Source organism: Ranitomeya variabilis, chromosome 1 (assembly GCF_051348905.1).
Source record: "Ranitomeya variabilis isolate aRanVar5 chromosome 1, aRanVar5.hap1, whole genome shotgun sequence".
NCBI lineage: Eukaryota > Metazoa > Chordata > Amphibia > Anura > Dendrobatidae > Ranitomeya > Ranitomeya variabilis.
The window spans coordinates 971,093,125-971,117,423 of NC_135232.1; the positions used below are offsets into that span (position 1 = coordinate 971,093,125).

Consider the following 24,299-nt stretch of genomic DNA (forward strand, 5'->3'; position numbering starts at 1 on the left):
TTTCTGTCCGGCGAAAAAACGCACAGCGACGGTTCCAGCGATAAACAGATGAAACGTGAGGTGAAATGAGTGAATCCGGCTACCGATTCCGGTATTTTTACACTGAGCATGCCCCGTAGCTGTATTTTCCATTCTGGAGTGAGTATCTCTCTCTCTCTGTCTCTCTCTCTGGAACAGGAAGTCCAAACAAAAAACAGGTCCAGCAAAAGAACACATCTGACACATCAATTTTTCACAATTTGTGCCATATCCGTTTTTTTTTTTTTTAATTTTCCGGTTTGTGCCTGATGGCAAAAAACTTGATGTGTGAAAGTAGCCTTATTCAGAGCATCAGCCGCCTTAGAGTATGTGTCCACATTCAGGATTACATCCGGATTAGCTGCGGATTGAACGCTGCGTACAACCCGCAGCGTCCAGATGTTACAGCATAGTGGAGGGGATTTTATGAAATCCCGTCTCCACTATGCGTGCGAACATGCATCCGGCGGCCCTGCGTTTGCAGACATGCGGCGCGTCTTTTTAGAACGCACCATGTCCGTTTACCTTGCGGCAACGCTGTGTCGCTGCAAGGTAAATTACAGGGCCCTATGTATGGGGTGCGGAGATTCCGGATGTGTGCAATGAACACATCCGGAATCACCGCGCGTTCAGAAGGGGGCGGCGCTTTGGGCAGAGCGAGTTTTCCGCTCCGTCTAAAGCGCTGGCAATCCGGAGCGTGGAACCTTACCCTTATAGATAACTGTGCAATGAGCGCCACCTAGAGGCTGCTGCACTGACAAATTGAAATCACTTTACAAAAGGAAAAACAAAAACTGCACCAAGACTCATGAGAATATAGTATAAAATTGGTTAGCAAAAAATGTTGGCTTTAATTAGTGAAAAAAAATGGAAACAGTATTTTGACTGCCAAATATCTCTGGGAGAGAGCAAAAAGATTGGGTAGTGGAGACAAAACTGCCTATATTTTATGTCCCCCATAATATCAGATGGCCAGCTGGACTTAATCAAATTGGAAAGTTTGGCTGTTGTACATGTAATGTGTATAGCCAGTAGTTAGCCATGACGACAGGTGACCACACCAAACCCTGTCACAATCGGTGTTTAGGAACAAGTATGGGAGCGGTTTGGTGGGTGGTCTGCACACTGGAGAGCTGGTGGTCAAAAATCCTCTTTGACTTTAGTTTGATGATTAAATATTGGGGCTAGCTTTAGTCCTACTGACATATTTAGGGTGAATGTTTTAGTCGTTTTTGCCAACATATAATCATACCTTCTACTTATTTCCAGGGAATAATCTTCGGGCTTCCCCACCAGCACTCAAGGCTAACAATGTCACCTCTAAAAAGTCAGTGGAAAAAGAGGTTTCGGCAGAAAAAAGTCCTCCGTACATGGCCAGAGAGGAGAAGGCCTGTGGTAGAGTGGAGCTGACCTCAGCAAAGGTGCCTTACAATGATTACAATGTGTGATGTGCCGTCCAGAAAATAGTTCACCCCAATATCCCTCATGCCACACACAGAATGGTATAAGAATCTGGGAGGTGGAAAATTGTTTCCTTCAACCCTGTAATCATTATATAAAGCTGCAGCATGCATGTATGCACGATCACCGCACCAGTCATATGCCGCTTCACTGTGGTCAAGGGGCTATGGGACGCCCACTGTGGGTAGGTGATCACTAGCGATTGTGAGGAAACCCTTTTAGAGCTATGTCATCTGAGAACATGATTCATCCCAGCAAAGATCCAGTAATCAAGCTGCTGTCTTTTTTAGTTTACACCCTAAGTGCATTTTTAGACCCAGCTCTGCTAACTACAGAGATGGTGTGATGTTAGAGAGATTGTCAGCATGAAACGACTGTTCAAACAGGCACTTGGTGCACCCTTGGTGTGGCCAAGCATTGAAGTGCACCTTCCCGCCTTCTTGTTTTCCCTCCACCCCCTCTTACATCCCCTCTTCTTTGATTGACCGCTTTGGCTTTATAAAGCCAGTGAAGGGTGAATGTAGAGGGAAAACAAGTAGGTGGGAATGTACACTTTCATGTTTGGCCACGCCAAGGGTGCACCGAGCACCTGTACTTGGTTTGAGCAGTTCTGTGCTGACAGACTCCCTTGTAAAATGCCGTATTATTATATCTCTTGCTTTATTTTTCATTGGTGTTATCCTTCATTGGTGTTGGGGAAAAGCAGATTGCACTCTGGGCAGTATAGTCTTCTAGATAAGCAGTGTCTGAGGTGTGTGGTCCATAGAAACCTGTTGATTGCATCTAAGAAGGGGCAGGACAGCGACCATTATAATGTCACTTGATGTAGCTTTGGCACTGCTCCACTTTCAGCCGTACTTTTTCCTAATATGTATTGCAGTACCATGTTCGGCCAGCAGGTGGCAGCTTAGTGGCTGTTACTTATATATTACTGTATTCATCTGCTCCCAGATACGGCAGATAGTCACAATAACTAAGATGAGGAAATATAAGCTCGAAAAAAACATAACTCCCAAGAAGAGTAAACGGCGTAAGAGCAGTGTTTTTGGACTGCAACTGTTCAGTTTGTGCCATCAGCGTCTAGGATTTGTATAGTAAAAGCATTAAAGCTTTAAAAGCAAGCCAACCACAACTAAACCGATCAGTGGGATTTGGACTTTTTCATTCCCACAGCACAGATCCATCAAGGGACAGTGATAGGAAGATAGTGCCATTAATCCTGGGAAATGGCAAACTGCTACGGTGATGTCTGATTGTGACGTGCTCTATATACTTAGGAGCATAGATGCTTTTTCTGACTTGTGCTCGGAGTGTGGAGCAAGATGAGCTTAATTCAATAGGTAACTTAGTCTAGTTTCATAAGACCAATGCAACTTAGGCTACTTTCACACCAGCGTTAACTGCATTCCGTCACAATGCGTCGTTTTGCCGAAAAAACGCATCCTGCAAAAGTGTTTGCAGGATGCGTTTTTTCACCATTGATTAACATTAAGCGACGCATTGTGACGGATTGCCACACGTCGCACCCGTCGTGCGACGGATGCGTCGTGCAGTGGCGGACCGTCGGGAGCAAAAAACGCTACATGTAACGTTTTTTGCTCACGACGGTCTGCTTTTTCCGACCGCGCATGCGCGGCCGGAACTCCGCCCCCACCTCCCCGCACTTCACAATGGGGCAGCGGATGCGCTGGAAAAATGCAGCCGCTGCCCCCGTTGTGCGGCGGAGACAACGCTAGCGTCGGGGACCTCGGCCTGACGCACAGCGACGGGCCGAGCCCGACGCTAGTGTGAAAGTAGCCTTAAGCTTTAAAATGGCAAAGTAAGCATTACATAACTATTGAAGCCCCTGCCAGTCCTAGTCTGTGTGTGTGTGTAAAATGAAGTGTATTCAAACAGCTAATAACAAAATATCTAATACATTTCTTTTAAATTAGATATGTGAATACACTTTATCTTACACATATAAATAAGAGCATCATCCAGAGAGCACAGCACCATCCAGGAATAATAGATGATGACCTGCAGCATTGACACAAGTGTGGCAAAAACTCCCCCATATATATATAGAGAGAGAGAGATATAGCTGAGTGTGTATGTATGTCCCTATCTACAGTACATAATGGGGAAAATGTGAAAGGAAAAGTATTGGAGGCAAATTGACAGCTGCCAGATGTGAACAAGGGGGACTTAAAGAATGAGAGCAATGGTGCCAAAGAGTATATACCGTACAGTTGCTAAGGTGGGGCCCCGACATGGGATGCTCACCACACACGGGGATATGAACACACACACAAAATGCGCCACACACTACCACATGCTTGAACACATATCACCCTCAGCACACATTTTATCACACATACTACACCAACCTCGCCACATAAAAGTCGAAACACAAAAGTCGCCACTCAAAACTCGCCACGCTCAAAATTCGCCACATGCAAAACCACCACATGCAAAACTAGGCTCACGCAAAACTCGCCACACGTGCAAAATTCACCTCATGGAAAACTTGCCACACGCAAAACTTGCACACACGGAAAAATTGCCACATGCACAAAAGTTGCAACACATGCAAACGTTGCCTCACACAAAACTTGCACATACTCAAAACGCACCACACATAAAACTCGCCACGCGCAAAACTCGCCATGCGCAAAACTTGCTACACTAACCTGTTACATGCAACTCGACACACAAAAAGTCGCCACACAAAACTCATCTCACAAAAGTCCGCTACATGCATGTCGCCACACGCAACTCAACACACACCACTTGACACATGAAACTCGCCCTAAAACACACACAAGTCTGGTATTATCCTTCAAAAATAAAAATCTGATTAATAAGCAGACAAACTACAAGAGCAACAAATGTACCATATAGGAAATACGGCAGCTGTCAGTCACATGACCTGTCTATTATGTGTATGTGTGAGCTAACATATACTGCCAGGGGGGAGGGCTTCCTGTTGGCTGGGGATTTATCAGGCTGCCAATAGCAACCAATCACAGCTCAGCTTCTATTTCGCTACACTTAATCAATCTGAGCTCTGATTGGTTAATATAGGCAACAAAGGACATTCTCAGTATAACAAAGCTGTGTGAGGTAATAGCATGTCAGTTAGGGTGTGTTGGTGGAAAGGCTGATGTCAGTCACATTACCTCTATGTGAGAGGATATAGAAACTGCCAGTTACAGACTATTTTTACCACAATAATGCCTCATAAGAAAAGGAATTAATTGGCACGAATGTCAGCTGATGCGAAAAGAAAAGCTGCATTACGGGCCAATGAAAAATGTGAAGACCGAGAAACAAGGCTGACACACATGAGAACAGCAGCTGCTTCCTCAAGAGCCAATGAACTTTCTGAGCAGAGGGAAGTGAGGCTTGCAGACAAGAGAACAAGAGCTGCTTTCTCAAGGGCCTATGAACTTTCTGGGGAGAGGGAAGCGAGGCTTGCAGACATGAAAACAAGAGCGTCTTCCTCAAGAGCCAATGAACTTTCTGGGGAGAGGGAAGCGAGGCTTGCAGACAAGAGAACAAGAGTTGCTTCCTCAAGGGCCAATGAACTTTCTGAGGAGAGGGAAGCGAGGCTTGCAGACATGAAAACAAGAGCTGCTTCCTAAGTTACTATTGCTTGTTTTGCCATTTTAAAGCAAGCAGCGAATGCCCCATATTTTTCTTTACAAAACCAGACAACCCCTCTAATACATTTTCGTGCGTAGTAAATAGTGGCTCAGCACACAAAAAAGTGGCCAGCAGAGTGACTGACCATAAGATTCAGAAGACCAATGCAACTTAAGCTTTAAATTGGCAAAGTAAGCATTACATAACTATTGAATAACGTTCCTGGTGGTTCTAGTCGCATGCTCGTTTGTTTTGGTCGACCAGGCATAATATATTGATGGATAATGGGAGATGAGATGAGCGGCTGCCGGATTCGTCTGACACCGTTAATCACAGTAGAATAAGCTGATGTGAAATCCCACATGCCCGTCACCTAGTGATCATTATGGCGTCATTCATACAGTGAGGAGACCTTCTAAGCCTCATTCCGAAGCCAAAGAAAGTGCAGTTGTTGTCCTGTGAGATTTGTGTGATTCCTGCATGTAACAGACATGATGTAATATGTATCCTGAAGGTGCTGTTTGTTTTACTTTACAGCAACAACTGCGAGAGATGATCCCATCTACTTGTAAAACCGGATTGTATGGATTGTTTCTTCTCCACACTTGCTTTGTATTAACAGTTTACATTGGTGATGTTCGTTCTAGTGCCCTTTCCCCCAGTCTTGTGCCTCTGTTATTTACATACTGTGTGTTTCTCTTTAGCATGAAGAGCCATTTCGGAAGAAGAGTCCAGTGGAAAAAAGAGACGGAATATTTCCAAATTTTAATTGGAATAAAAACAGAACCTGTGCCAGGAAAAATAAGAAAAAGAACAGCGTCTTCCCTGCAAGGTGCCCGCTGCAACACTTCAGTAGATACCAGCCGCTTCACAGTGGCTTTCACTTCCTGTTTAAGGGCGTCATTAGTGCATGCGGGGCTATGGGTTATGACTTCTGGGCTTCCAGACACTACTACTTTATAGCTCTTTTAACAAAAGGTGTGTACATCGCTCCCCAGCCACCACATATGCAGGATCAGTAAGGTCCTTCCGATGCATAATAAGAGTTTTAAAAAGTATTTTATTCATCAGAAGCACCCCGCATGCACTAAGGACGCCCTTAATCGCAGTTTTTTGTGTTTGTGTGATGTTTTTTTTTTTTTTTTTTTTTTTGGGGGGGGTGGGGGGGGGGGGGCAATATAATATGTTAATTCTTTATTTCTGAGAAGACTGTTTTGCCGAACAGGAGACAGAAGGTTCTCCAGTTCCCTATTTTCTCTAACATTCCAGTAACTCTCACCAGTATAACCCATGGCAGGAAATGTTGTCCTCAGAAGTACATAAATACAATTCTTTATGGTCAATCATGTAAAAAAAATACTTACACATCAGTTCAGTAAAAAGGAAGTTACAGGACATATTATTCGCACAAGACATTATAAGCATTTCTGAGAGCAAGCATTAAGTAGAACACGATATATAATGTTTAAAACTTATATTTAAAGGGAAGCTGTCACCATGAAAATACCGTCCAATCCGCAGGCACCATGTTATAGAACAGGGGATATATTTTTGTGATGAGATTTAGTATATCCTGAAATCATTAAAATCCACCACAATATGCAGCGCTGCCATTAAAATTCGGCACCTCCACCCCCCAGCATTACCATGGAAGTGGATCCACGACTTACAGTTCTCCTAATATGCCTTCATGGCACCCTCATAGTCTGACATGCCCCCAACATGCGCAGACCCGGGATTATGCACAGCCGACTTCAGTCGCATCAATTAACTGGGCCACAGCCAAGCAATGCCCACTGTAAGTTTTTTTTTCAAGGGAAATCGCTGTGTCGCTTCCAGGTCCTACCAGACTGCTTCCAAGTGTGACCGAGCCTGGGTAAGTAACCATTGTCCTGTCCCATGATGATCATCCCACTTGGTCGACTCCAGGAGTGTAGGGTCCCCCCTCCAAGGACAAGAAACCACTTGATGCTTTGGAGAGGGTCTGCTCTTTTTTTCTGTAGGTTTCCTTTCCTTAAAGTGTGGATCCCCTCTCTGTGGGTGCTGTCATGCATTCTGGAAAATCTCATTACCGGTAAGTAATTCCATCTTTTTTAATCATTTAAACCTCTTAGCTTTCTGTGATTTTGGCTCCAGTGTGCGATGCACTCTTATACAATGAAATCTGTCAGTCACTGATAGGACCGCCTACTTGACCAAAGATCCCAGAAAGAGCAGAGGTTTAAATGATTAAAAAACAGGTTATACAGAACCTGTCATCTTAAAACTAATTATTTAGCTACTCCGGTACCCATTCTACATAACACTGTGTCTGCAGATTACACTGAATTTTCACGGTGACAGGTTCTCTTTATCATTTGTTCTCAGGATTGCATTCACCATTCTGTTACATTGTTTCTTTTTTCTTTATATATGATGGTTTACTTTGACAATTTTCATACATGTGCTGGGTTTTCTGTGAATTTTTATGCAGATTCCGCACTGAAAATCTTCAATAAACTATAGTTGGAAAATATATGTAGCTTTATCTTCCATTGTAAAGAACTAATTTTTATCTCCGCTTCAACACAGGGTTACTGAACAGAATGGCTTGAAACACAATTACCAAGAGGCGGATAGACTAGAATTAAGAGCATCGAGCAGGGGGAAAATGTGGAGTTCCTTGACGAATGGAGATGTTTGCAGAGCGGAGCAGAGATCTAGTAGAATGCCTTCACGGTGTGATACAGGTAACCTGAATTTTCATTTTTGGGCGATGAGCTGCTTTGTTCTTTACTTTCATTAAGTATGTGTGATGCACACCAATAGACTGTTTCTTCTTTTTATCAAAAATGATTCCCGGATCCTCCTATTTCAGTGAAAAGAGGCCTCTAATATTGTTCTTGCGCCATTTTCAATGACAAGTAGTGTTAAGGCAAATTGAATATTAAAAGGAGGGTAAAAGGATTTTTCTAATTTCATTAACATAGTTTTGACCCTAGTGTATAAGTCAGTAAAACGGTGACATCCCTTACAAGTGTGTGGCGCATAGAGCTGTCGTCATCGAATGTTAATGCCTTTAAAGCACTGTATGTGCCCATTGACTAAGGTACTAAATCCTCAGGTTTCATTGGAATGCTTGAGCGTTTCTTTAGTTGAAATTACACCTATCATTATTCCTAGTTTGGTCTTACTTTATACTTAAAATATCATTGGCATAGTTAATGGAGTTGTCCCCTTTCAGAAAATCTTAGTCCCCAAGCTCAGTTTCTTATTCAATTTAAAAAACAAAAAGCACTTTACTCATCATGTCTTGGTCCATTGCTGTGTCTCCACTGCTGCTCTTGGTGACGGTGTTTGCTTTGGTGCTGATGTCACAGCATGGTGGCCTATCTGTGAGATCAGTGGCTTTGCCGGTGTAAAGGTATGCCCCACTCAGAGCTGCTGAGCCCACTGTTCCTTTATAAAATAAATAACTGCACCCAGGGACCAAAATTTTCTGAATGGTAACAACTCCTTTAATAGCTCATGGCATTGGAACTGTGTAATGTGGCCATTAACAGACTGATCTCTTCAGACTGAAATTTAGCCTTAAAGATGTCGATGAAAATTTTTGTTAAAAGCAATTCGCTGTAACCAGTTAAAAATAATAATAAATACCCACTGTTCCCCCTGAATGTCTGCTCTCCTTTTATATGGCCATTTCTGGTCTCTTCTCTCTGATCAAGTCTCAACATACGTGAAATGTATAGAAATACCTGCTCAGCATGCTGGTTACTGCTGTGGCCAGGGACTGGCTGAGCGGATATTTCGGTGTCTTTAGATGAAGAAGCCACCAGCAAAGGACCTGGTAGTCTACTTTGTCAGGGCCTATTATTTTTACTAGGTGCGAGCTCTTTAATAGTAAGGGCACTTGAGTAATAAATCTTTATAAATGGAAGCAATCATCAGAAAATGACCAATTGTTTAAATCAAGTGTTTTTGTTAAATTTATTCTTAAAAACTTTTGGCCATTTTTAAAAAATAATTTTTAACATCAATATGTATTAAATCCATAAACAAAAGTAAAATGTTTGCAATTTGGTCACTGGGGATTTTTTTAACTGTAACTTCCTATTGAAAGAAAGATTAGTACATTAGCCAAAATAGTGGGAGGAATAGCGGGGTCCGGTGTGACATCACCTGCTGTGACTGGTGGATCCTGTGTTTTCAGCCATATATAGAGGGGTTACCTGTCAGTGTAATCCTGCCTCTGATTATGGAACCTTGCTGTAAACTCTTCCTGAAAAGGAGAGGAAGTAGGAGTCTAAAAAAAAAAAAAAAAGCTCCTCTGGCCAGTGAAAAAATTGCAAAATTACATTTTTTATTTCTTTTTTAAATATCGTAATATGAAGAATTTTTTTTTTCTTCAAAAAATGTTTATAACATACATAACACAAAAACCTGTTTTAAACAAATGGTATTTTCTTATGATAACTTGTATAGTAGCATATAATATTTGTGTAGCTTACCTATTACTAACAAATATCATAAATAAGTATCTCTTCATTTTTAGATTGCTACCAGATAATGAAAACAAAATCCGTAGACAAGTTTTCTTCAGACTCCAGCTCGGAGTGCGGGAGCTCTCGTGGTAGTGTACGAGCCAGCCGAGGTAGCTGGGGAAGCTGGAGCAGCACTAGCAGCTCTGATGGAGACAAGAAAAATACCCTCTCTAATCGCCTGTACTTTCCTCCAAGTAAGTTTTTAATGGCCAGGTTGTGCTCTGATCTCCAGAAAAGTTTTACATTCATGTGTTTATCTGGTCACTCTTGTGACCACTGTGCTTGGAAGCTGACATGTTGTTACTTGCTGGTGAGTTGATGATTTTTCAGTGTCATGAAAAAAAAATTAGTAGCAAAGCAGCCTGTCTTTCTAATAAAATGCCTTGCACCCTGAGGCTACACGAAGGGGTCTCTTTATGTAAAGGTCCCATCCCTACTTCTCTAGAGTGGCCATAGCAGTCTCTTAATTGAACGCTACAGTCATCACTTAAAGAGAACCTGTAAGAGTGAAGAGGAGAGGATGGATGGGAACCATTCAGTGTAGACAAGGTGGGACGTTGAACATGAAGACATTGCCCACTTGGCAGTTGTTATTGCAGGGTTTAAACTTTGATTCCTCCGTCATGTTACCTGCAAGACAATATCCGTGGGTATTCTTTAATTGCTTTCCCGGTTAGCCGTTTTCAGGGATCTAAAAACTGCTGACAGCAACTTTAAAGATCAGTTTAATTATGATGTACACATGTAATGTGTGAGGCGCCCATGCAATGTGTGAGGTACACATTATATTAGTCTGATGGCATCCTTGTACTCAAAACAACTAGATAAAAACTTAAAACTGCTTTTCTTTATTATAGCTGTTACACTTAATCCTCAGACTTGTAAGAATTATCTTGCTTCTTCCCCTAGGAGAATCTCCAGCACAAAATAATTTCCCTTCAGAAAACTCAATTTCACTAAATTTGTCTCACAGTATTTGTAATACAAGGTAAGTCTTCAGAAGACCACTTTTGTTTTAGGCCAGACTTATGCTCATACAATGTGCTTCGCCAAGCACAACATCGGGTTTTCTGTCAAAATCCCTTCCAAAAAAACAGTACTCTGATAGGAACCGCAACTAATTTAGTCTGCCATGTTGGTTCCCATTGGAATCCTATTCTTCTGGGATTCTGATAGAAGGCCTGATGTAAGGTTTGGTGGAGAGCTCTGTATGAGTGTGATCCTTGCCTTACTATTACAACGTTGTATAGTTTCATGAAATATGACTTTCTTGAAACTTTTTGAGATTTGCGATGCACATGGTAATACATATGGCCTAGTATATACCATAAAATGATTCGGCTGGATATATGGCATAGAAAATAGCATAAATCTCTGGATATATAGTTTAAGATGTAGCATAAAACACTTAGGCTGGATATATGACCTTGTATGTAGCCTAAAGTGCTTTGGCTGGATATATGGCATAGTATAGCATAAAACACTTTTGCTGGATTCATACAAAACCATTAGACTAGTATATAGTAGGTTTTCCCAAATGAAGGCCTCCCTTGCTTCTACAGACCTGTAATGTGAGACTAGTGGACTTGTTTGTATTGGCAATGTGCCTGTAGGCATCTGAATATCAATGAGTACAGATCTCCCAGGCAACTTTTCTTACAGGATTTGGGTCCTTCATTAATTAACTTTTTAGGCTTGAGCCGGTTTGACGTTAACAACGGTATTGATATTTTTAACTCCGGTGATTGTAAATAGTTGTGTAGTTAGGATTTTCCATGTAAAAAGTACATTGCATGTGAAAGCCTTAATGTTCTCTTGTAGCTTACCATAGATGTATAGTGAGCCCTGTACATTGTAGGGAGACTGCAGACCGGACTGTTTCATGAATTTAAAGAAGCAGTCCCATCAAAGTTTTTTCCTCTTAATATATTGCAGTCTTCATATTATATAGCACTATGCACTTACAATTGCTCATTTTGCCTTTCTACCCAGATAATTCTCTTTTTGTGCTCTGTGCAGAAACGGGAAGACTCTTGTCCCTGCCAAAATCATTCCCCCCTCCCAACTCCTGACCCAGCTGCTCCCTCAGCCCCCTGCCATTGACTTTTGCAGTGACTGATGATTTATGCAGGGAGAATCGACCTCCTGTTTCTACATAGAGCTTAGAAGTATTCAGCTAGTCGGTTTGTAATCATGTGATGTCATAGACCTAATGGAAACGAGAATAATTAGCTGGATAGAAAGGCAAAGTGAACAATTGTAATGATGATTGCAATATAGTAAGAGGATAAATATCTTGATGGGAGTGCTACTTTAATATATGGTCCATTCTCGGTGTCTGAAGGATGGACTGCTATAGTATTTTAAGTATAACTTTGGGTGGTGATGTGTTTTTTTAGTTTACATGATGTGACTATTTTCACATAGTTACAATACCTACAGTCGAGATTGACATTCATCCTAATATTAGGTGATTCCTTTATGGTACTTTCCACCGAAAATATTTACCGGGGACCTCCTGCGGTCATATCCACAGTGACAGGCCATAAAAACAAAGGAGGTGTTATATAACAACACATTTCATTCTTTTGCATTACAACAGGTGAAATTTGCAGCAGGGTACAATGACTGCAGCTCTTGTTGAATTATAGTGGAAATTTTTCACATGGATATCGTAAAGTTTCGGGCACTGTTAATACTGTGAAATGCAACCAGTTTTCCACCAGCAAATATACAGCAGAAAACTCAGTGGAGTGTCATGACGAGGGAACGTACCCTAATATTTTCTTTTTATTTTCAGTTCTGATATAAACACATTATCTCACTACCCTGACATGCTGTCATCACCTTTTCCTGAAGTACCAGAGGCTGATAAAAACAAAGGTAAAGGTATCGCACTTTAATTGTTACACACTGATAATTTCACCCAGAAAGAGTCCATACTAGCTGTCAGTTCAGATTAATGGTGGTCTTATAGAAAGTGGTTAGACTGCTCTTCATATGTAACCTGGCTACTACTAGATGGATAGTTATTAGATTGGTTTTTCCAGAAAATGTGATTCACCCCCCAAAATGGAAGGTGAGCTAAGCCCACCAGCATCAGGGGCTTATCTACAGCATTCTGGAAAGAGGTTAGATTATACTCACCCAGGGGCGGTCCCTTTCCGGTCCGATGGGTGTCGTGGTCCGGTCCGATGGGTGTCGTGGTCCGGTCCGGCGCCTCCCATCTTCAACAGATGACGTCCTCTTCTTGTCTTCACGCTGCGACTCTGGCGCAGGCGTACTTTGTCTGACCTGTTGAGGCAGAGCAAAGTACTGCAGTGCGCAGGCGCCGGGCCTCTCTGACCTTTCCTGGCGCCTGCGCACTGCAGTACTTTGCTCTGCCCTCAACAGGTCAGACAAAGTACGCCTGCGCCAGAGTCGCAGCGTGAAGACAAGAAGAGGACGTCATCTGATGAAGATGGGAGGCCCCAGACCGCGACGCCCGTCGGATCGGACCGCCCGCCCAGGTGAGTATAATAATCGCTTTTTCTCATCTTTTAGGATACATCGGGGGCTTATCTACAGCATTCCAGAATGCTATAGATAAGCCCCTGATGCTGTTGGGCTTAGCTCACCTTCCATTTTGGGGGTGATAAGTTCCCTTTAACAGATATTGATGGCAGTATTTCATTAAAGGGAATCTGCCAGCTTATTCATGCTGTCCAAAGCACGAGCAGAAAGACTCGCAGGCCGGTTCTGCATTACAAACCTCTGTTTTATGCTGAAGTGCTGCAGGGTTTTACAAGCAAATTAGTTGAAAAACAGCCAGTAAGTGACTAGTGATAGAGGTATGTCCTCACCGGCTTCTCCCTGCCTGCTCTGCTAGACTAACCGGTCTTTTCTTATACAGGTTCCCTTTAATTCTGCTCCATTTAACTCTGTTTCAGCACCATAACTAACACCGTGATACATCAATGTACTTTTAGGTCTGTACCCACAAGACGATGTCTGGTCGGCACAGCCAATGTGTCTAACGAATGATCTCAACTATAATCTTGAGAGCCCAGTGCCATGTGTATCGCAGGATCCGCCACCAGTGCCAAATAGGTGTGTATTGTCTAGTAGGCTACAGTTACACATCCATTTTTTTTTCTGATCCATGTGCTTTAACAAATCTGTTCTGTTTTTTTGAGGGTCTGAGTCTGTTCTGTTAATCTTGATCTATTCTCATCTGTATTTGTGGATCAGACTAGGCCATTTAAATCCATTGGGATTCATCAGAAACGGTTGAAAAACAGAAAACGTCCTCTTTAAATCAGGTTATCATTTAAATTCTAAATGACAGTGGAAAATAAAAATGCAGTTTTAATTTTTAACATTTATAAATAAAGAACAGGCAAAATGAATGACAAATGGTAGAAAAACGGTCTGATTTTGATGGACGTAAAATGGAACCAGATGTGTGATCTCCTGCTCAGCGACTTTAGGAAAGTATTAGTGAAACAGGTTTTTTTTTTTTTTTTTTTGGTGTGTATTTGTATCGCAAATAAGCACTGCAGACACATGAAAACAGTCAGCCATGACGGGTAAAGGGAGTAACATCTGTTATCTTGGTACACTGGCGCCTGTCAAGTGTCAGGATAAACTAGGCAACAAGTGAACAGTCAGCTCCTACAGCAATACAGCATGATAGTGCATCCATTGATTTGCTTGGAAGCAGGAGCTGAGTCTGTGCCATTAGCATTTGGTGCCTATTGCAGTGTACAGTTAGCAACCCATTGCCATGACCAGGATTGGAGTTAACGCCATTCCCATCTGCATAACTTCTTAAATACCGTAGTCAGTAGAATCAGAGGCATCCAAGGAGTTTGACAGACAAGATGCTTGAAATGGTTCTAGCTCCTAGTGTGCAAAACATGCTAAATTAACGAAAAAAGGATATAAAGTAAACAAAGAAAAAATGGTGCCAAAAAGCTAAAGCTTTACCATCAAACACATAAGCCCCCATATACGAATGCCAATGTAAAAATGAAGTAATGGTTCTCAGAGTGCTGTGGCATTATTTTTTTTACTTTATTTTTCCTAAACAAATATTTAAAACTAGATGGAGGCCCGACGCTATCACATTTGGAGGGCAGTAATGTCACGATGGGGCCAGGCTTTGCAGGGTTGAGAATCTCCCCCCATGTGCTCACCCACCTATCCACTCTCTCTTTCCCCATGTGCTGACTTCTCCCATCTGTGCTTGCTTCTTTGACCTGTCTACCCCATGTGCTATCCCCCTTGTCTGCTGTCTCTCTCCTTCCTGTGCTGTGGTCTCCCCTCGTGCTGTCCCGTTTGAGTTGTCTCCCCCCTGTGCTCTGTGGCTCTCACCCCTGTGCACTTTGATCATAGAGGATACATTTTGTGAGGTAAAATATTGTTTAAAAACAGTCAGTGAAATATTTTACCTGACAAAAGAAATCCTCTGTGATCCCCTGCTGTAATGTCAGTATTGTCTTTTGCTTCCTCCCCTGCCCAGGAGATGTGGTATGCTCCGTACACAGTGAGACACAGACAATTCTTTCGTTCGTGGGAAAACCCCTTTAATGTGACCGGCTTCCTCTGCCTGTAGACATGTCGCGCAACTGCCGCCGGGATCAGGTGAATGATTTACCGCTCCTGCTCGGAATTCGCGCAGGCGCAGTAAATCGAACCATCGCCATCTTTGTGCAGACAGATAGCGGCGGTCACATTAAAACTGCGCATGCGCTCCTCCTGTACAAAGATGGCGGCGGTCAGTGAATCATTCGGCTGATCCTGGCGGTGGCGTGTTCGCGACGGTCTTCCGCTGATGGTACCGCACAAGAGGCTGTGTACGGCGTATACAGTGTGTGTGTGTGTGTGTGGTGTTAATGGCATATACTGTGTATGTGGTGCGACGGTGTTCTGCCGGTGGGACCACCAGCAGTTTCCATATTGAGACACCCACCACTTGGGTGTCCCAATATGGAGATCGGTGAACTTCCGCTGCTTGGAATTCTGGGATGCGGACCCATCTGGACAGAACAGGATGTGAAAACATTACAAGGTAAGTATATATTAAGATTTAGTAATATATATTATGTATTGTCTGAATCGTATAGACTCTTACCTTAGGATTAACATACTTATTTTTAAATCAAATGTTTTTTATGAAAATTTTCAAATTTAAGGACAATTACAGACAAAAGGAAAACAGACCCTACCTCGCAACCTTCCCCTCAAACAAATTATAATAAATCAAATTGTATTACAAAAGATGAACCACAGATCGATAAGAGGAGAAAATATCATACTTGGTTGATTACCGGTAACTTGTTAAAACAGAATAAATACAGGTGAAGACTGGCATGTTGGAAAAAGTGTATCCAAGAAATATGCATCTGGAATTGATGTATTACATAGATACATGGGCCTAATATTCAAAATAGACATAGGTGGTTTTTCTGATGCCAACTCCAACATTTTTCCTTTTAACGCTCTGTTCAAGGTCTATGGGACTAACCGAGACACGCGTGGTACAGGGGAGCCGCGCGCGAGCGTGGGACATGTGCGAAGCAGGGGAGCCGCGCGCGAGCGTGGGACATGCGTGGTACGGGGGAGCCGCGCGCGAGCGTGGGACATGCGTGGTACGGGGGAGCCGCGAGCGAGCGTGGGACACGCGCGGTACGGGGGAGCCCGAGCGAGCGTGGGACACGCGCGGTACGGGGGAGCCGCGCGTGAGCGTGGGACATGCGCGGTACGTGGGAGCCACGCGCGGTACGGGGGAGCCACGCGTGAGCCACGCGCGGTACGGGGGAGCCACGCGTGAGCGTGGGACATGCGCGGTACGGGGGAGCCATGCGCGAGCGTGGGACATGCGCTGTACGGGGGAGCCGCGCGCGAGCGTGGGACATGCGCGGTACGGGGGAGCCGCGCGCGAGCGTGGGACATGCGCGGTACGGGGGAGCCGCGCGCGAGCGTGGGACTTGCGCGGTACGGGGGAGCCGCGCGCGAGCGTGGGACATGCGCGGTACGGGGGAGCCGCGCGCGAGCGTGGGACATGCGCGAACGGGGGAGCCGCGCGCGAGCGTGGGACATGCGCGGTACGGGGGAGCCGCGCGCGAGCGTGGGACATGCGCGGTACGGGGGAGCCGCGCGCGAGCGTGGGACATGCGCGGTACGGGGGAGCCGCGCGCGAGCGTGGGACATGCGCGGTACGGGGGAGCCGCGCGCGAGCGTGGGACATGCGCGGTACGGGGGAGCCGCGCGCGAGCGTGGGACATGCGCGGTACGGGGGAGCCGCGCGCGCGAGCGTGGGACATGCGCGGTACGGGGGAGCCGCGCGAGCGTGGGACATGCGCGGTACGGGGGAGCCGCGCGCGAGCGTGGGACATGCGCGGTACGGGGGAGCCGCGCGCCAGCGTGGGACATGCGCGGTACGGGGGAGCCGCGCGCGAGCGTGGGACATGCGCGGTACGGGGGAGCCGCGCGCCAGCGTGGGACATGCGCGGTACGGGGGAGCCGCGCGCCAGCGTGGGACATGCGCGGTACGGGGGAGCCGCGCGCCAGCGTGGGACATGCGCGGTACGGGGGAGCCGCGCGCGAGCGTGGGACATGCGCGGTACGGGGGAGCCGCGCGCGAGCGGGGAACATGCGCGGTACGGGGGAGCCGCGCGCGAGCGTGGTATGCGGGAGCGTGGAACATGCGCAGTACAGGGGAGCCGCATGGGACATGCGCTGCTCCATTCATCTGCTCTTTTATCCTGTTGTGCACTTGCCCAGTATATTTTCCATCCTGTATAGTGTGGATTAGTGTTTATAATGTGTTGTGTTTCTATGTATTTTAGCTACATCAGTTGGAATTCAGCATGTGATGGACAGTTTTCTGGCATTTATGGCTCCTTAGAGTTAAATGACTTCAATGCCTACCCTGAAGGTAAAGATTAAATTACACATATAAAAGATACATGATTACTACAATAAAACTGGTTTTACAGTGAGTTTTGCTTAGGCTAAAATGCAAAGTTTGCAAAATGTTAATAAAATAGGCAGTTCCTGTTGTAGTCTGTGTTTTCATGCAGCAAAGATGGATATGATATTAAGTCCGATATACAGTACAGACCAAAAGTTTGGACACACCTTCTCATTTAAAGATTCTGTATTTTCATGACTATGAAAATTGTAAATTCACACTGAAGGCATCAAAACTATTAATTAATCCATGTGGAATTATATACTTAACAAAAAAGTGTGAAACAACTGAAAATATATCTTATATTCTAGGTTCTTCAAAGTAGCCACCTTGTGCTTTGATTACTCTTTTGCACACTCTTGGCATTCTCTTGATGAGCTTCAAGAGGTAGTCACCGGAAATGTTTTTCACTTCAGAGGTGTGCCCTGTCAGGTTTAATAAGTGGGATTTCTTGCCTTATAAATGGGGTTGGGACCATCATTTGTGTTGAGCAGAAGTCTGGTGGATACACAGCTGATAGTCCTACTGAATAGACTGTTAGAATTTGTATTATGGCAAGAAAAAAGCAGCTAAGTAAAGAAAAACGAGTGGCCATCATTACTTTAAGAAATGAAGGTCAGTCAGTCCGAAAAATTGGGAAAACTTTGAAAGTGTCCCCAAGTGCAGTTGCAAAAACCATCAAGCGCTACAAAGAAACTGGCTCACATGAGGACCGCCCCAGGAAAGGAAGACCAAGAGTCACCTCTGCTTCTGAGGATAAGTTTGTCCGAGTCACCAGCCTCAGAAATTGCAGGTTAACAGCAGCTCAGATTAGAGACCAGGTTAATGCCACACAGAGTTCTAGCAGCAGACACATCTCTGCAACAACTGTTAAGAGGGGACTTTGTGCAGCCGGCCTTCATGGTAAAATAGCTGCTAGGAAACCACTGCTAAGGACAGGCAACAAGCAGAAGAGACTTGTTTGGGCTAAAGAACACAAGGAATGGACATTAGACCAGTGGAAATCTGTGCTTTGGTCTGATGAGTCCAAATTTGAGATATTTGGTTCCAACCACCGTGTCTTTGTGCGACACAGAAAAGGTGAACGGATGGACTCTACATGCCTGGTTCCCACCGTGAAGCATGGAGGAGGTGTGATGGTGTGGGGGTGCTTTGCTGGTGACACTGTTGGGGATTTATTCAAAATTGAAGGCATACTGAACCAGCATGGCTACCACAGCATCTTGCAGCGGCATACTATGCCATCTGGTTTGCGTTTAGTTGGACCATCATTTATTTTTCAACAGGACAATGACCCCAAACACACCTCCAGGCTGTGTAAGAGCTATTTGACCAAGAAGGAGAGTGATGGGGTGCTATGCCAGATGACCTGGCCTCCAGTCACCAGACCTGAACCCAATCGAGATGGTTTGGGGTGAGCTGGACCGCAGATTGAAGGTAAAAGGGCTAAACAGTGCTAAGCATCTCTGGGAACTCCTTCAAGATTGTTGGAAGACCATTCCCAGTGACTACCTCTTGAAGCTCAAGAGTGTGCAAAGCAGTGATCAAAGCAAAAGGTGGCTACTTTGAAGAACCTAGAATATAAGACATATTTTCAGTTGTTTCACAATTTTTTAAGTACCGTATTTTCCGGCGTATAAGACGACTTTTTAACCCCCGAAAATCTTCTTAAAAGTCGGGGGTCGTCTTATACGCCGGGAATCGTCTTGTACGCCGGTGTATATGGTGGGTGGGGAGGGGGAGTGATCCTGATGACGAGGGGGCGTCTCACAGGAAAGTGAGTAATCCCCATTACCTTATCCTAGCGGTGCAGCGTGGGGGTGTCAGTGCTGGGAGCGGCGGCGGCTGCTGTGTTCTGGTGCGGCGGCTCCTCTTCTGTGTGGGGCCTCTGTGCTGTGAGGTGGCGGCGGCAGCGGCGTATCTTTATCCAGTTGGGGCTCCTCCGGCATCTCCTTAGCCCTGGAGGCCCCGCCGCAACTCCATCGGTGCAATGTGGTGGCCTCCGGGAAAATGGCCGCTGCTCAGATTCAGATCTCGTGTCCCGAGATTTCGGGACGAGATCTGAATCTGAGCAGCGGCCATTTTCCCGGAGGCCACCGCATCGCACCTATTGAGCTGCCTCCGGGAAAATGGCCGCTGCATTGCACCGATGGAGTTGCGGCGGGGCCTCCAGGGCTAAGGAGATGCCGGAGGAGCCCCAACTGGATAAAGATATGCCGCCGCCACCGCCACCTCACAGCACCGAGGCCCCACACAGAAGAGGAGCCGCCGCACCAGAGCACAGCAGCCGCCGCACCAGAGCACAGCAGCCGCCGCCGCCGCCGCTCCCAGCACTGAGACCCCCACGCTGCACCGCTACGATAAGGTAATGGGGGATACTCACTTTCCTGTGAGACGCCCCCTCGTCATCAGGATCACTCCCCCCCCCCCAAAAGGCACATATTCACCGGCCCTATAAGACGACATAGGGTGTATAAGAAGACCCCCGACTTTTAAGAAGATTTTATATTTTAACTGGTAAAGTTGGGGGGTCGTCTTATACGCCCAGTCGTCTTATACGCCGGAAAATACGGTATATAATTCCACATGTGTTAATTCATAGTTTTGATGTCTTCAGTGTGAATTTACAATTTTCATAGTCATGAAAATACAGAAAAATATTTAAATGAGAAGGTGTGTCCAAACTTTTGGTCTGTACTGTATTTATAAGCATATCTGAGTTTTAATAGCATATCCATCTTTGCTGCATGCAAACACAGACTACATCAGGAACTGACTATTTTATTAACATTTTACATTGAAAAGTGAGCTTTTATAGAGAAATGAAACTGAAGTCTTCCTCTATTTGTAAGAAACAGAACCAGACTTGCATCAAGTGTTTACCAACCCACTGAAGGTTTTTAGATTTAGTAATGGGGAGGAGCATTTGTTTCATTTAGATAATGGCCTTTATATATACTAGGAGAAAAATTAGTTTTTAGCCTTTATGAATTCATTGTATTAAGTCTGATTTAGAAGTACCAAATCATTCTCAGACACTTCAGAACGACGAAAAGGCAGAAAAAGCTAAACACATTTATTATTAAAATCGTTTCTGTTATCCTCTCGGATCATTTGCAGAATTAATAGCTTTCTTATACTGTTATATTCTATGTAGAATTGTCATCTAATAATTATATGTGATTTCAGTAGGGTGTGCCATAAAATTGTGGTGGGACCTCTGACACCTGAACAGTGAAGCTTTTGGCTTGTCTCTGCAAACTAGCGCATTCGGATGGCTAGTGGTTTTCTTGATCTGATATTTAATGTTCACTGTATTTTCTAATTCTGCAGAAAATATGAACTTCCACAACAATTTTTCTTGTCCCGATGTACAAAGTCCAGCCTTTATTGACCAGTGTCAGTCTACTTGGAGTTTGAACCCTCCAGCTCCAGCACCAGCACCCCCTCCACCAGGTCCTGCCATGCCAAGCTCCTGGGAACCAACAAACTATGTCAGCAATTCTGTAAGTAAATGTTTGTTTGAAAAATCTGAGAATAATCCAATAGGCACTAGGGTTTGGGGTTTTATGGTTTCATTGTTTTTTTTGTTTTTTTTTTAAGTATGTCTATATTAGTGCAAGCAATAAAGACTCCTGAAGAACCAGACATACATCCTGAAGATAGAAAGTGTCACACAAAAGTGTTAATTACAGATTCAACGTAGTATATTATTTCACATGTCAGAGATAGGAAACTTTTATTCATAACTCAGATTAATTTTGAATTAGTTGTGTGAAACACAAATGAAGCTGCCAGTGGTGCACATGTTATCTCTTGGTACCACCGATCACATTCTCATGACTATGCTTCCAATTCCAGCCTTACCTCTCCAGCACCAGAAGTTTGTCCCCCATGTCTGGACTATTTGGATCTATCTGGGCCCCACAGAATGATGCGTATGACGGGTACTGCCCTGCGAGCGGCTCTCCTCCTCATTCCGAGCACATTGGGACTCACTCAATAATGTGCAAGCAGGAATACTCTTCTAGATTCAATCCCTTCCATGCTTACATGAATCTGGACATTTGGACATCTGCTAACCGAAATCAAACTTTTCCTGTCTCCAGAGACTCTGGCTACTGTGGGAACATGTGAACCAGATACCAGTGGAAGAAAATGTGATTAGTGTTACTTGCTGTTTTTGGTCATTAGACTGAGCAAGGTGTTGGAATAGAGTATGATGTTGGTGAATATTTTGGCACTTTTTATATGGATAATAAATCCTTTTTTCCTTTTTTTACTGACTTTAAGCTTTGTGTTTTCATTTGTTTGCACACAGCTGTGGAATAGTGAATATTTGTAATAATGTGTAGAATTACCTCAGCCAGGAATATCTGAGCTAAGAGACTTACTGTATATACTCGAGTATAAGCCGAGAATTTCAGCCAATTATTTTAGGCTGAAATTGCCCCTCTCGGCCTATATTCGAGTCATACCCAGGGGTCGGCAGGGGAGGTGGAGTGGCAGCGGTCTAAGCATACTCACCTGCTTCTGGCATGGTCCCTGGTTCCCCGGCGCCGGCAGCTTCTTCCTATAGTGAGCGGTCACATGGTACCGCTCATTACAGTAATGAATATGGACCCCCACTCCACTCCCATAGGGGTGGAGCCGCATAATCATTACTGTAATGAGCAGTACCATGTGACCGCTCACTATAGGAAGAAGCTGCCGGCTCCGAGGAAGCAGGGACCGCGCCGGGAGCAGGTGAGTATATGCAGTGCACTATATTCACCTGTTCCCCGTTCGACTGTCACCGGCCGCCGCTGCTTCTTCTGCATTCTCTGCACTGACGCTCAGGTCAGAGAGCGCGGTGATGCGATTAGTGCGCGCCGCCCTCTGCCTGAGCAGTCAGTGCAGTGGAGGGGAACGTATCGGCGGCTGGCGGCGGTGGAACGCGGAGCAGGTGAATATAGAAAGTACTGGGGGCCCGAGCGACGAGAGGCGAGTGTGATTTTTTTTATTTTATTTTTTTATCACAGCATATGGGGCAAATGACTGTATGGCGCATCTTATGGGGCCATAATCGGCATTTATGGAGCATTACATGGGGCAAATGACTGTATGGAGCATCTTATGGGGCCATTATCAGCATTCGCGGACCATTACATGGTGCAAATGACTGTATGGAGCATCTTATGGGGCCATAATCAGCATTTGTGGAGCATTACGTGGGGCAAATGTCTGTATGGAGCATCTTATGGGGCCATAATCAGCATTTATGGAGCATTATATGGGGCAAATGACTGTATGGAGCATCTTATGGGGCCATAATCAGCATTTATGGAGAATTACATGGCGCAAATGTCTGTATGGAGCATCTTATGGGGCCATAATCAGCATTTATGGAGCATTACATGGGGCAAATGACTGTATGGAGCATCTTATGGGCCATAATCCGCATTTATTGAGCATTACATGGGGCAAATGACTGTATGGAGCATCTTGTGGGGCCATAATCAGCATTTATGGAGCATTACGTGGGGCAAATGACTGTATGGAGCATCTTATGGGGCCATAATCAGCATTTGTGCAGCATTATATGGGGTATATTTTGTATGGAGCATCTTATGGGGCCATCATGAACTGTATGGAGCATTTTATGGGGCTCCTGATTCAATATGGATATTCAAAAACACTTAACCTACTGAGATGCAGAAGTGGTGCAGAAATTGTACTCAACATGTGCACATAGCCTAAAATGGCTTTGTATGCTACATAAACACTTCACATGGATATAAAGAGAAATATGAAGCATTCAATCACAATACTTTTAGTACTACTATTATTGGTTGATTTTACTTAAAATGCTATCATCAGAAAAACAAATGAATATGCCTAGATGCGTTTATAATTATGTAGTAGATATTAACTTTTACACACAGAGAAATAATTAAATTGTCATCAATGTGACTTCATAGGTGCCAAATAATCATTTTCTGAATTATTTGGCAGTCGTAGCCAAGGATATATTGATGCAAATAAAAGTGATTTAAATATAAAATTGATTTGAAAACACAAAACCTAGAAAATGAAAGTCCAAAATAGAAAACAAGTTCAAGAAATGCTAATATTTTATTTTTTTACTTAGAGAACTGGGTGAAATGGTGGATGAGGAAAAAGCCAATATGCTAAATGACTTTTTTTCATCAGTATTTACACAAGAAAAACCCATGGCAGACAAAACGACTAGTGATAAAAATTCCCCATTAAATGTCACCTGCTTAACCCAGCGGGAAGTACGGCGGTGTCTAAAATTCACTAAAATTGACAAATCTCCGGGCCCGGATGGGATACACCCCCGATTACTACAGGAACGAAGTACAGTCATTGATAGACCATTATTTTTAATCTTTAAAGACTCCATAATAACAGGGTCTGTACCACAGGACTGGCGTATAGCAAATGTGGTGCCACATATTCAAAAAGGGGACAAAAACTGAACTCGGTAATTATAGGCCAGTAAGTTTAACCTCTACTGTGGGTAAAATCCTGGAGGGCATTCTAAGGGATGCTATACTGGAGTATCTGAAGAGGAATAACCTCATGACCCAGTATCAGCACGGGTTTACTAGGGACCGTTCATGTCAGACTAATTTCATCAGCTTCTATGAAGTGGTAAGTTCCAGACTGGACCAAGGGGAACCCAGTGGACGTAGTGTATATGGACTTTT

At 44.3% G+C, this 24,299-nt stretch overlaps 1 protein-coding gene across 3 annotated transcripts in view; it reads left to right on the forward strand.

Moving 5' to 3' along the window:
- Window positions 1-21,872, forward strand: part of TMEM131L (transmembrane 131 like) — a 161,739-nt gene extending 139,867 nt beyond the window's left edge. For all 3 annotated transcript variants that reach the window (XM_077279362.1, XM_077279361.1, XM_077279363.1), the window contains 10 exons: window positions 1,288-1,439; window positions 5,811-5,938; window positions 7,678-7,835; window positions 9,641-9,823; window positions 10,539-10,617; window positions 12,430-12,512; window positions 13,598-13,718; window positions 17,462-17,550; window positions 20,920-21,092; window positions 21,448-21,872. In XM_077279362.1, the coding sequence (XP_077135477.1) occupies window positions 1,288-1,439; window positions 5,811-5,938; window positions 7,678-7,835; window positions 9,641-9,823; window positions 10,539-10,617; window positions 12,430-12,512; window positions 13,598-13,718; window positions 17,462-17,550; window positions 20,920-21,092; window positions 21,448-21,723 (1,442 nt within the window). In that variant the 3' untranslated portion in view covers window positions 21,724-21,872. The remainder of the gene's footprint in view (window positions 1-1,287; window positions 1,440-5,810; window positions 5,939-7,677; window positions 7,836-9,640; window positions 9,824-10,538; window positions 10,618-12,429; window positions 12,513-13,597; window positions 13,719-17,461; window positions 17,551-20,919; window positions 21,093-21,447) is intronic.
- Window positions 21,873-24,299: the final 2,427 nt, after the last annotated feature.